At 43.1% G+C, this 13,929-nt stretch overlaps 1 protein-coding gene across 2 annotated transcripts in view; it reads right to left on the reverse strand.

Annotated features, from left to right (window-relative positions):
- Positions 1 to 13,929, reverse strand: part of PPP6R2 (protein phosphatase 6 regulatory subunit 2) — a 112,253-nt gene that overhangs the window by 35,345 nt on the left and 62,979 nt on the right. For both annotated transcript variants that reach the window (XM_034763235.1, XM_034763226.1), the window contains exons 12-18: positions 12,175 to 12,290; positions 10,831 to 10,916; positions 10,356 to 10,436; positions 8,505 to 8,602; positions 6,040 to 6,097; positions 3,502 to 3,629; positions 740 to 915 (exon numbers count right to left, since the gene is read on the reverse strand). In XM_034763235.1, the coding sequence (XP_034619126.1) occupies positions 740 to 915; positions 3,502 to 3,629; positions 6,040 to 6,097; positions 8,505 to 8,602; positions 10,356 to 10,436; positions 10,831 to 10,916; positions 12,175 to 12,290 (743 nt within the window). The remainder of the gene's footprint in view (positions 1 to 739; positions 916 to 3,501; positions 3,630 to 6,039; positions 6,098 to 8,504; positions 8,603 to 10,355; positions 10,437 to 10,830; positions 10,917 to 12,174; positions 12,291 to 13,929) is intronic.

The following is a 13,929-nucleotide window of genomic DNA, read 5'->3' on the forward strand; positions in this document are numbered from 1 at the left end:
GTAGTCTAGTCACAAGTAACACCGAAGATTAATATAAAAGAAGTTTGCAAAAAACTTCTCTCCCTTTATTTCAGTTGTTTTACTTTGAGCAACTGACAGTGCAGTGTGTATAGTCAGTTTCACTCTTGTTTATGGTCAGTTGCACTTCCTGTCTCAAGCACTACATGCTGAGATCATTCCCTTGTATTGCTCTGGGCCAGGCTCATGTGTGTACACTCCTTTCCCAGGCCCAGCAAGGATGGGTTTACAACAGCAAAACTGAAACTGAAATAACACGTAGTTCTTCACATAGTAAAAAAAAGAGGAGGGGGAAGAAAGGTTGGGCTTGAATATATTCAGTTTTGCTCACCATAAAACCCTTAAAAACATCCTGGGGGTCAGCGCCTTAGTCCTCTCACTTAATATCTTCTTCGTTGATTTTTAATAAAAATTGACACTGTTATAGTAATTATACCCTGCTTGGATCCAGGAGAGTAACTGACACCGCAATCTTGCAGAGCTCTAACTCTCTGCACCTGCAAGACCCAATCCCTACAACATGTTTAAGGCAGGAATACACAGATGCAAATTCACAATGGGCATTTTACTTCCCAGCTGCTGAGGCTACATTACCGAGTAGCCTCAATAGTCATGTGGCTTGCAGGTGGCTATACATACACCCAAGTGGTAGACCTCCAGGAAAGACTGCCTGAGACATGTTTCTGGAGACTTAATTAAGATGGTATGTTGAACTTCTTACCTTCAGTAGAGTCAGAGTCTTTCTGCTCAGAAGGATTATTCTTGTTGGTGTTCTCAGTGAGAGGTGTTGTTTGTTCTTCTGTTTCTTCCTCTTCTTCTGAGTCCACACTGCCATCATGATCCCCATTCTCTAGATCACTTTTTGAGGAACTCTCTGAGGTCTGAGACACTCCAAACCTAAATCACAGAATCAGAGTTAGAAAGACCTATTAGGCCATGTAGTCCATCCCCTATCTGCTAGTCCCATCAGGAGGGGGAAGAAAGGGACAGTCCGGATGCTTCCTTAAAGTGTGTCTTTTAATGCTTTGATCAATGTAGTTTTTGATATCATAAAAGACAGGGCTTCCTACGGGAGATATTCCTCAACTTAATAAATGTCCTTCAGGAATTTTGGCCTAACATTCAGCCTAAATTTTCTGTTTTGTAGTTTCTTCCCATAATTTCCCATTTATATTCCCAGTAAACCCCTACAGAATCCCTCCTGTGTTTACCAAATATCAGAGGGGTATCCGTATTAGTCTGTATCCACAAGAACAATGAGGAGTCCGGTGGCACCTTAAAGACGAACAGATTTATTTGGGCATAAGCTTTCGTGGGTAAAAAACCCACTTCTTCAGATGCATGGAGTCACGCATCTGAAGAAGTGTTTTTTTTACCCACGAAAGCTTATGCACAAATAAATCAGTTAGTCTTCAAGGTGCCAGCGAACTCCTCGTTGTTCCTGTGTTTACTACACCCTTCTCTCCATCACTAAATAAAGCTATACAAACAATCCTGAATCATTTCTCATAAGTCAATTATTATTATTCACAGTACTATCACAAGTGTGCACAGCACTTTACAGGCACATCAAAAGACAGTCTTTCCCTGAGGAGCATGCACTTTAAACTAAACATAACAAAAAAGGCAAGAGACCGAAGTACAGAAGTGGGTGGGAAGGAAAGAGGAAGAAGAATACAGAATTCAAGGGAGGGCAAATCTGTCATGGAGATCATGGCATACATTGTACAGTCTGATTCACAGATTTCTTTTTAATTACAACTGAAGCCACTAAATTACTCTTTCACTTGTAAAATGGGGGTAGGAGGGCTAAATTAGCTAATGTATGCATTGCACCCTGAGGATATAAACTCTATGAATGCAAACAACCTTCCATATTCTAATTTACACATACAAACATTTTCAAGATAACCGAGTCTGAATAAAAAAATCAATTTTAATGTGATCACTAAAAGTCTGACTTACATTTCTAATCAAATGAGAATTATGACTTTACTGCACCCACAATTTTCATTCCTACTAGCAGCAGCTACATATTTCTGACCTTTCATTCAACCTTGTACACATAAAAAGGAAACAGAAGGCCTAATTCAATTAATATAGGTCCATCTTCATCTTCGGTGGCATAAGACTACTTTCTTCACTTAGATTTTTGGGAGAAGGAGATTTGGACAGGCGGGAGTATACTTGTTATATATAAACAAAAATTACACAGGACAGTAAACAAATCTTTCCACTTTTACACTCATCAAATGGAAACTGACTAAAACACAGTGATTTTACTCAATTACATTTTCCACACTGCAATGATGGAAAAGTTGGGATGAGTGATCAGTCCAGAACAACAAGAAAGAAGCGTCAGAGCGAAGGATAAGCAAAGGATAAACAAAATTGACATTACAAATGATCTTTAATAAAAACAAAAAGATTCGATTTGGAAGTTGTCCCCTTCTACATCCAAGAAAGTTAAAGTTATCAAACCAGCTGGTGTTACAGTGTGCACCACTGATTTTAACTGATTCTCACTGGCACCGAGAACGGTCACACCCATCCCGTTAGGATTTATTAATTCGCAGCTGATAAAGGTGCTGGAACTGACTGCCCTGGAGACTGAGGTCCTCTACAGTATTTATTTCCAAAATATAGCGCATAGGCAACAGCAGGGCAAGCTTCCCCACACAACCCCTCTACAGTACCTAACACCTGCCGCCCGTCCTAGAAGAATCATTTCTAGGCCAGGGAAGTGAGTTCAATCTCAATCGAGATTGAGAAAGAGAACAGCAGGCAAGTTAGTGCCACCTGGCCTGCTGGCTTGTGTGATGCAGATAATTGTCCATTAGCAACTGGACTGAGAATATTAATACATTTCACACAATTCAATTTCAGCCTCTTGGTTGTTTCTGCTGTCCAATTTGTCCACATCTTTTAAAACTGCAACTATAGAAGAATTTATTATTAAATAATTAATAAATCTAAGGGATGGATCACAAATTCATTACAATACCAGCTACACAACATGTAAGGGCCCTAATTCTCGCCAAAAACAATTTTTTCTTGTTTTCACAATTTTAAAAAGAACCCTACATCCCCTCCCTTATTAAACAAACTAATCGCTGTTCTCTCTGCCTCTTCCTCTGGAACAAGACATGGGCTTTACACTCAGTTTCTGGGAGGTGAGAAAAGGAATGGCTTCTAAAAAATTCTTCAAATAAAGGCAGTTTCTCTCCTCCACAACTGGTTGTGTATCCTAGTGTTTCCCTCATTATTACATGCCCTCAAGCCTGGCCTCATTTGTACATGACAGGTGTCTTGCTCGAAGTTTAAGACAAGCAATAATCTCTTTATAGGAGCAACTCTCATAAAGCCATTCTGTTTTATACATGCAAGAGGCTCCAAAGCACATATTTATAAGGAATAATGAACTGGAATATACAACCTGACAATATTCAGAAAAAAAAGACAGACCTTTTGCTTTCACCTTACCGTGTTCTTGATTTGACTTGGGTTGCATAGGTTATTTCCTTCTCCTCCCAGATATCTTCCTCCTCCTCTTTATCATCAAACTGTTGGATCCGTTCATTGCAGCAGGCCTCAAAGAGGGATGCATTTGGCTAAAACACATTTCAACAGAAATCAGGTTCTGCAGATTCCCGGGGGTGGAAGCAACAAGAATGCTGGTGCAGAGCAGAGTTCACAAAGCACAGTGTCTATATACATCTAGTCCCCCTGGAGGGGTACGTACACTTTTCACTTTACTTTCACCCAGGATAAGGAACAGGCAATATACATAAGTGGAAGGGCCAAGAGTCAGAAAGAGGTCTGGTAAGCCTGGAGGCAGGAAGCTAAGAAGACACCAAATAAGGCTGTCACAGCCTGGCTTGCGTCTGAAATAAAAGGTATCCCTGCTTGCTGCTTCATAGTCATCCTGTCATACAAATCTCCCCACTTCACCCACTGTGGTAGGGAGGCTTCTCTGCCATGGGGGGTTGTCTCAGAGATATTTCAGACAAAGTACCGTATATACTCGTTCACAAGCCAAATATTTTTAGTAAAAAAGGGAAGCACAAGAGAAGGGGGTCGGCTTATGAATGGGAATAGAGAGGGAGAGGTGGGACAAAGCCCCTTCCCCCAACAGAGGGAGCAAGGAGAGGCAGCAGAGCCAGAAGGGAAGAGGCAGGGCCAGAGTCTCTCCACGTCTGGCCACGCTGCTCTCCCCCTAGCCTCCAAAGCAGCTGCAGCTCCAGAGCTGGCAGGCTGCAGCCGTGCCGCTCAGCCCTGCTCCCCCAGAGCAGGCTGTGGTCGCGCCACCCGGCCCGCCGGAGCACACTGCGACCCCACCGCCCAGCCCAGCCCACTGGAACGTGCTGTGGCCGCACCACCCGGTCTGGCCTATCAGAGCAGGTTGCGGCCGCGCTGCCCAGCCTGCCAGAGCAGCTCCAGCCAGGCCAGAGACATCCTCCCCTGGCCCTCCCCAGATAAGTTGGGAAGGGATGGGATGGGGAGAGTGTGGGGGACCCGGGCTAGGGGTGGGGTCATGTGGGGGTGGTCACAGGGGTTACTCCCCAACCCCCAGTTTCTCTCCCCCCCAAAATTTCCCCACCAGTTGCTGTCCCAGCCCATCAGGGTAAGCAGGCGTGCCGGGACACTTTGTTTACTTAGGTTTACCTCCGTGCCTGCGGACGCTCGAGGTAAACAAACCATCTCAGTCCACCAGCAGCTTATCCCGATGGCCCGGGAGCCAAAGTTTGCCGACCCCTGAATTATTTTCCATTTTTACTTATCCATCTTGGGGGGGGGAGGGGAGGGGAGAGAAGACAGTTGGCTTATAAACGAACTGGCTTATGATCAAGTATATACAGTAAATCATTTTCCAGTTTGGAATTTTGAGAATAAAGAGATGATGTCATGGATACAGTCCACTCCACATAGACAAATGAACTTCCCACAGCATAATTTCAGCGTTCAGGCTAAATTTCAACTGAGTAGTTACATTCTTCCTACTTAAAGCACCCTGTAATGCTAACTGGTGTGCTATTCCTGAACTCTTGCTCTGTCCAACACATAGCACTTTCCATCCCAGCAGTGGCTGCATTTCAGTGGCTGGTGAAGTCGCATATTTCTGAACATACACAATTTGTGATCAGTTTGCCAAGTTCATTGAGTGCTTTGGGGATCTTTGGATAAAAGGTTCTAAGTATGTGTCAGTTATGAGATGATGTACTGTCATAACCAAGAGCTGTAGTGAAATTTCACTACCAAAAAAAACCTCTCTCTAGTTAGGAAAACACAGCTAAGCATATTAAATGCTATCTGGGGCTGCAGGTTTTAGTTTGCAGTTTCAAGCAAAACACAATGAATTTTTGCATCTCAGAAATGTTGCTGGAGGAGTGAAGAGAGAAAAGGGGAGTAGGAACTAATTTTTCACTGAGCAGTGTAAGGGAAGTTTTTAAAAGGAGCAGTTTTAAGACTAAGGAAATCAAATGCCCTCAGGTCTGAATGGAACAGGTTTTGTCAGGAAGCAGGTGTAGGGGATTCTTCACTTGCACCATCATCCAGCTCCCACAATGGGTGCTGACTCAGTACAGTATGGTGGAGAGACAAAGGATGGGGTGGCAATACTCAGATCTGCAAGGAACCAATTTTCTAATATTTTTATTCACCAACTTCTAATCAATAGGCAGAAAGGGTGGCAGGGAGAGACAACGGGCAAAGCATGCTCACAGGGCATTTGCTAGCAAAGACAGAAGCACACCATCCAGCTCCAGTGGCTGCTTCTGTAATGGAGTCTTAGAGCTAGACGATGCAACAGCAGATTGAAAGAGTAAGAGAATTATATAGTAAAGTGATTTCAGTGTCCTCATTCCCTTGCTTGGAGATAGGCATTGGGCATCTTTTTCTTTACTACATAAATAAAATTCAGCACCCCTTTTCTCCAAGATGCAAATGGCTGCATCTGATTCAAGCATGGACTGACCTGCTGGAGTCAGTCCTGTTCAATAAATATCCAGAAACCCCACTTACACTGTCATCATCCGCATCTATGTTGAAGTTTATCTCTGCAATCCTGTCAAAAGGTGCACTGCAAAGAGAAATCTGCATAAGGGCTTGGAGCAACAGGGACAAAGACAGCTAAACATATAAAGACACTTTGCAACCCAACTTCTCTGCTGTTCTCTGCACACTCACTGCTGTATTATTCCAACCCAATGATTCCTTTACTCTAGTCCTTGAGGGGAAAAAATAACGTAACCTTGTATTTCTGCTTCTCTGCAGATACCACTTGAAGGATAAATACCCCTAGATGTTGTTCAGCTCCTTAACATGAGACCAGTGGGACTATCCTAGCTCATAAGGTATTTTGACCGTATAGAGCAATGTAGCGGAACAGAGAATAAACCAAGCCTCTACTGGCTGTCACGTGCCAACTCCTGCAAAGTATAAATGCTGCCTGCAAATGTCTGTCAGTTCCTTCCACTGAGTCAGAGACAAAGCTCCCAAAGATGAGGCCAATTCCAGCTGATCATAAACCTCTAAGAGCTTCTCATATAATCATGTTCCGTCCTTACTGATCACTTATGTAGCTGCTCAAAGTGCCTAGTGGATAATGAATCAAATCACAAAAATCATCAAATAGCTCACACTGGCACTTAGATTACGAGAGACCATGACTAGAACGGGAAAGGGTTCCACAGGGCAAGAGTGCAGTTCATTGGAATAACCTGAGGGGATTGAGGAGGGGGATTTTATGCCACATCTACACATGCTTAAATCTGGGCAGTGTTATTTATGTCTCAAATTTTATCAATTAAAGCTATTAAGTTAGTGCATCTGTTGTAAAATATTAAAAAATATTCAAATGACCATCCTACTAAAAAAAGGGTCATTTTTAATTATATCTTAAGTTACTTCTTTCACAGGTTTCACCAACAAATATCCTACACTGGAAGAGTCTTTGTTTTCTTCTCTCTCCCTTCCTATTCATCCTCATGGGAATGGACAGTACGTTCCAGCTACGATTCTCCTTCAGCTCCAGTTTTACATTAACTGTCTCTACAGGACTCCTGGTAGAACTTATGCTGCTTCCCCCCCTCTCCAAGAATTGATTTAATTCCTATTTTATTACAAAATGGGAAAAACAATTACCTCATAATCAGTCAATTGCATGCTGGATTGGAACTTGTTGGCCCTATTAATGGCCCTTAGGACCACAATGCTCAAGAAAAAGGCTAGAGAATATCTAAGATCCTCCCTTCACACTGAAAAGTAGCTTCCATTTATTTAAATATCATTCTAGTGGAGACCCTAGAACTTTGAGAATCCTGAGACCTTCAGAGCTAGATAGTACTGACAGCTTTCAGGACATACTGGTTGGTACTTTCCTGAGGGTGACTCTAAAGATGGTACAAACTCATCTGAAGCTGGCATACAACATGAAATAGCAATTTGAAAACAGTTATTTTACTCAGGACCTGGTAGTGACTGAAGCTCTGCCATGAAGAGAACAAACAATGAACTTCCCAATAACTCAAATTCAACGGGAGCTGCAAAAGATTCAGAGTCATTTTGCTACCACAGAGCTTTCCAGGCTAAAAACTGCCCCTTTCCACTGATCACCAGGTCACTAAGTCCATCAGCCTCTAGCATTTTTCTATTTGAAATTAAGTCTCACAAAATGGAAGGAGACCTCTAACTTTTTAATGCTATATGAAATACAGTTATAAGATGTTATACTTTATTTTTAATGACAGAAACCTATAAGGGTGGTGATAATCTCGGGAGATGGGGATGAGGAGGTGTTTTTAATGAGATTAGCATCTCTTACATAACAGCTGCACAGTTATTATCACTTAGGGTATGTCTACAGTGCAGTGTAAGTCCGGGTTTGAACTCAGGCATAGCCTATCCGCCCCATCCTTCTAGCTACAACAACTCACACAAACTGAGGGCTCAGACCCTGGGTCACAGGATGCCACGGGGTGGAGAGTCCAAGCCTGACTTAAGTCAGGACCCAGGGTTCAAGCTCTATTGATTTGCAGTGAACTCATGCTGTGGGGGTTTGTTTACATTGCAATAAAACACCTGCGGCTGGCCTGTGTCAGCAGACTTGGCCTTGCAGGGCTATAAAATTGCCATGTAGACCTTCAGGCTGGGCTCTGAGACCCCCACCACTTCAGAGCCCAAGCGAGAACGTCTATGCCACTACTTCTAGCCTTGTAGATTGAGGCTGCGAGCACAAGCCTGGGTTCCAAGATTCACCGCCAAGGGTTGGATATTTGGGGGGGGGGGGGGCGGGGGGGGCAGTGTAGACGTACCCTAAGATTCTGTAACACGAAATCCACCCACCTCTCCCTTCTTAATGGTTTTTGGAATTGCCATATCACTTGCATGCTTCCTTCTACATGAGGAAGATGAAGATTTCCTCGGGGACTTCATCTGACTGCCAATCTTCAACTGTAGACATGAAAAAACTGGAAAAATGAACTCACTTGATATTGTCATCCTGGTCTGCAAACTCTTCGTCATTGAAGCCAAACTGATCCACAAAATTGGCTGTCATCTGTTGGATTTGGTACTCTGAGAATGCCTGAGGGATGCAACCAGAGACTGGTTATAAGGCAATTCAAGGAGTTTAAAATAAACATTACAAGAAGATGCTGCTAATCAAGCCTATCCCAGCCATGGTCTACTCCTCTGAGCTTGTTTGCCGCCTAGCACAATGGGGCCCCATTCTTGGATGGCCCTTAGGCACTACTATAATAAACTTAACTATATAATAGAATAGTTCAATTTTCCAGGCTAGGCATCTCCACCACTATTGTTTGTTAGGACTTTGCTGCAGTAGCCAGCAAACACCTGTTTTTCTGACCCTCAGTATACTGAAGTCCTCCTGTTAGCACCGCTGTTGAAACTGCCATCCCACCAGTGCAAGGAGGAAATTCCCATTTCCCTTGTAGAGAGAAGTCAGTTAATTTCCCTTGTTTTTATGGGGGGCTTTAACATAGCAACTAGGGAAAGAAAAACACTGGGGTGAAAAGAAAAGTGTTTTTGCAAAACCACAGAAGTTGGCTGGGGGACTCAGGTGAAAAGGTAAGTAACCTGAAACTCATTTTTTTGAACCTCACTAGATTTCAGGTTAAGGGTGTCCCTTCAATCCCCACACCTGGTTTTATATGACTAGCTAAAACTGAACTACCTAAAATGTCTTTGCTGGATCTAATCTGCCCTGCCCTTTCCTAAACTCCGCCTCTACTTTCCCCACGAGTCTAGAGACACTTCTCCTCCCATTCTACTCTCACCTAACAATCACTATGCAAATACACCCTCAGCAGCCCTCTCAGAGTGCTCCTGATGGATGACGAGGGCCAGATTTATACACAGGCAAACTAGGCACCTAGGGCCAACATTCATTGGCGGGGGAGTGGGCCCGCCATGCAATACACTCACTGTGGTCAGGGTTGCCATACCACAGATCCGCCAGGACCAGCTACTCATCCTGTCACTACTCAAGGCCCTGCTCACTATGACAAAAGCACAGGCAGGCCAAACCTGAGTGGTGCTGTGACCTCGTGCACCAGGTCACAACAGTGCTCATTCAAATTAGGCCCTGCCACACCTCCATCAGCATAGGTAGGGGCCCGTAGTGTATGTCTGCCTGGGGCCCAATGATGGGTTAATCCAGCCCTGCTGCTGTCCAACCTGGATCTACCAGTAACCATTAGGAAATTTCGAACATTTGCCTCCAGACACAAGAAAGCAAAATTCACCCCTTCATTTGGCTTTCTCATTTTATAAGAGAATACCTATACGATTGTCCTCCCTTTCCTTTATAAATAATACCATTTTAACCCATAGATCTCAATGAGCTTTACAAAAGAGATAAGTTTCACTATATCCCCATTTTAAAGCTGAGGAACCTAAGGCACAGAGAGATCATACCGCAGAGCTGCTGGAGAGCTGGGAAGAGAATCCAGGTCTCCCAGTCCAGCACTCAGTCTAATGGGTCACACTGCCTCTTTCTAACAAAATGTCTGGCTTCCCCATGGGCACCTCCAGAAGGGGAGCAGTCTTCACCAATGGTCAGCTCTATCCTCTGCTGCAGTGAGTGAGTAATATTTTCCAACAGGCACAAAAACTTTAGGGTGAGAAGGTTCAAATACTGGGCAAACTGTCCTTCCTTTCCTATAAAAACATCTCTACTGTTAATGGATTAGACAGACACACAAGCAGCATTAGACCCTGGTAAGAAGTCAGGAAGCTGCGCCATAGTGAGAAGGATTAAAGATGAAGCCAGATGTAGTGTGCTTCTTGGCAACAGTACGAAGCACAGAGTCTGTCACCTGTTGGAGGGAGAGTTCATTGGGGAAAGCGCTCTCGATGTCCTCGTCCTCACTGGAAGAATGCAGATGGTGGGTGCTCACCTGGAACAAAGATCAAAACGAATGTCAGGGAAAGTCAAGAGAGGTCACAGTATAATCTTGCCCTATTAAACATCCATGACCGCCAGAGACCAAAGCGATCTGGTAGGAATTATTTTCCTTCAGAGGGCAACCTCATGAGACACAATAGACATCAGAGAGGTTGCCAAGCTACAGCAGTATTGCCGCTAGGTCAAAGAGAAATCCCTCACATTCAGCCCTAGAGAGGAGAGGTTAACTAGAACTTCCTGCTCCGGCCCCTGTATACCCGCTGTGTAGGATCAAGGAAAAATATCACAGAAAAAGTCGTATAAAACCGATAATTTTCAAATAAAACAGGTGCCAGAAAGCGGCAGGCCCATCTGAAATATGCAGAAGCGTTTAGCACTGTCCTTACCAAATCCACTGTATTCTTCCGGTTTGTCTCTCTCAGTGTCTCTTCTACAAAGCTCTCCCACCTCCCTCTGCAATCCTCAGGTAACTCTGTAACAAATGGGTCACCACCATAGTTACCTCACGGAACAAAGAACCCGTGCCAGTCAATGGAACACATCAGTCTCCCTCTCTCCCGTGTATTACACAACGTTCAGATCCCCAGGCCAGTAAGGAACAGTGTCCTGGGGTATATGCATCTCAATACCTGATGCAATATTTTATATAACATGTTTTTAATCCCTCAGCACGTGTACAACAAAAACATGGTGATATTTAAAAAGATTAAAAACATTCCTATGATCCAAAACACTGAAAGTCAATGGAGAATCCAACAAAGCAAACAGAAGACAAAACAAAAATATGGGGCCAAGACTGGAAATACACACATCTGAGGAAGAGGGGTACATCTGAGGTGTCATTTAAGAGCTGAGAGGGCATTGGCTGAGATGGATATCAGAGCATGGAGAGATTCCAGCCCTAAGGACCTCCAAAGGAAAGTTAACTCATGCCATTTCATATTCCTTGGATACTATCTACTGTAACTACTAGTTGTGCCCATGCATTATAATGTACCACCTCAGTTCTGGGCGTTGCTCAGTGTTTAACATGCTATTCTCCCATGCAACGAACCGGGTTAGAGAGCTAAGGAGAATACAAATAAGGAAAATTCCTCAGCCAGTGTAGCCCCTAAATGGCCAAGCAAACTAGAAGACAATGCTTAACAAATTCTTGCCCAATGCAACTTCTCAAGTTGCTAACATTAGTGTTTGACAAGCATGTAAGAAGCCAAGAAAGGTGAAAGATTCCTCCCATCTGCACCAATGTGTTTTCCACTAACATACTTAATTGGGTATCCTTATCTTCTCCTAGACATTCTCCCCATAACACCTCTTAAGCCACAACACCCACACTTTATTTATTGTCATTTCTTGATATGTCATGTCTAAACTAGACTGTCAGCTTCCTGGGACAGGGCTCCGTTCTCCCCTGTAAATCTAAGGTACTGCAAAAATGTACAACCTCCTGTTGAACAAGGCATTCTGTAGGACAAAACGAGTCAAACTCTGCACATGGTGATGCAGATACAATCCCACAGACTTCGATGTCGCAGTGTGCATGTAAGAGAGAGCAGAATGTGGCCAAAAGCCTCCATACGAATCAAATATAAACATTCAGCCAGAAATCTTTTTTGTAAAACTGTAAAATGGACTCTTACCAGAATGTAAAACAAGGCAAAATAAAGTGTTTCAGAAAGAGCTATTCAATCAGAAAAACACATGATGGAACAGGGACTAGGACCATGTACCTTTAATGAATTCACTGATCTGGGTCTGCATGGGGCCCTTCTCCATATTCTGTACCACAGCATTGGCTATTCGGGTAAGGTGGCCCATATTCCCTCGCCTCATTCCACCTTCTGCCCTGAAAACAGCAACAGTCAGTACCAGTTCAACAAAACACTCATCAACAAATTCTTAAGAGTCACCTGCTGCTGCCACAATTTAACGTGTGTAAACAGTAATTACTACCAGTGTGGCAGATGTAAAGACGCTGCATCAACACAGAACAGGCTGAAGGGGATGCGCTGTCTCCCAACAGAGGAACCAGTTCATATTGTCTCAGGCAGATAGTGAGAAGGGAAGAGAGAACTCCCATTGCACCGATTACACCAGTCATCTATAAAAGCAGCTCTGAGATACTAGCACAGAACTAGATCATTTGTTAATCACTTCCCTGAAACAAAGACACAGCAACAGAGAAAGATTCGAATCATTGCTGTATTTAAAAAGCATTGGGATTGTAGTTGAAGGTAAGAGAGAACAAAAGAGATCCTAGTCTATGATGATATATTTCCCTCTTAGAGAGAATTTAAAAAAAAAAAAAAAATTACGTCAAATAATAAAGTCACATTGCCCCTGTATTTTCGTTGCTCCAATACTATCCAATGAAAGTGTCAATCTCAAAATCTATCAGTGAGTGAAATGGCTGAGCCAATCCGCCTATCCACACTATGCAGAAAAGGACAGAAGTGACTCAGGAATCATTAGAAAATATATTAGCGTTGCTGGCAGGTCAGCAGGTGGCACTTACACAGCTCAGACCAGAACTACTCAGCTAATATAGGAGTACTTGTGGCACCTTAGAGACTAACAAATTTATTAGAGCATAAGCTTTCGTGGACTACAGCCCACTTCTCAGCTAATATAGAAGATCTGCTTTCAAACTGGCAGGTGCTGACAATCAAAAGAATGGCTAGAACTCAAACAAGTAACCTAATTATTCATTTCAACCCTTCATTCACATTACAGAATATCTCATCAAATATTCAGGTTTGAGTCAAATATTATTTGTGCAGCTCTGTGTGCAAGGCTGACACAGGCAGCCCTGCTGAATATTGTGGAGGCTGGTCCAAACCAAAGCACATTAAAAACATCATAGAAACACAATGTAAAAGAAGTCTCTATGTCACCCCCTACTGAACTCTAGACAAAATACTGTAAAAAGAAAACCACCTCTTTTATCTGAGCTCCTGGAGGAGATGTTGATGATAAAAGCATACAGTACTTCAGTGACACGTAAAACTTTACACTTTATATTTTGGAGTAACTGGAATATATCAAAAGTTAATTTTGTGATGGTTTGCTGTTCTAATGTCAATTCCCCATAAATGCTTTGGAGTTTTCATAGACTGATTGATTTTAGGGCCAGAGGGGACCACCTTGATCGTCCAGATTGACCTGCATAACACCAGCCGCAGGACTCCCGTTTTGCTCAGGATGTTACTGTAAAATTCAGTATTAGATAATAAGGTGACAGGTTTTATACAAACCCCCTAGTCAGGATGTTCCTTTTAACAACATGAAGTTGTGCCTAAATATTCGAGCATTAATTATGAGCTAAATCAAGAGCTCCACAAGTGTCTCCTGAATCTCAATGAGTGACAGAAGTCAAAGCCCAAACAGAGATGACAGAGAGGCAAGGTGGGTGAAGTAATATCTTTTATTGGACAAGCTTCTGTTGGTGAGAGAGACAAGTCATAAGGAGGAAAGGAAGAGGTGTT

This window comes from Trachemys scripta, chromosome 1 (genome assembly GCF_013100865.1).
Source record: "Trachemys scripta elegans isolate TJP31775 chromosome 1, CAS_Tse_1.0, whole genome shotgun sequence".
NCBI lineage: Eukaryota > Metazoa > Chordata > Testudines > Emydidae > Trachemys > Trachemys scripta.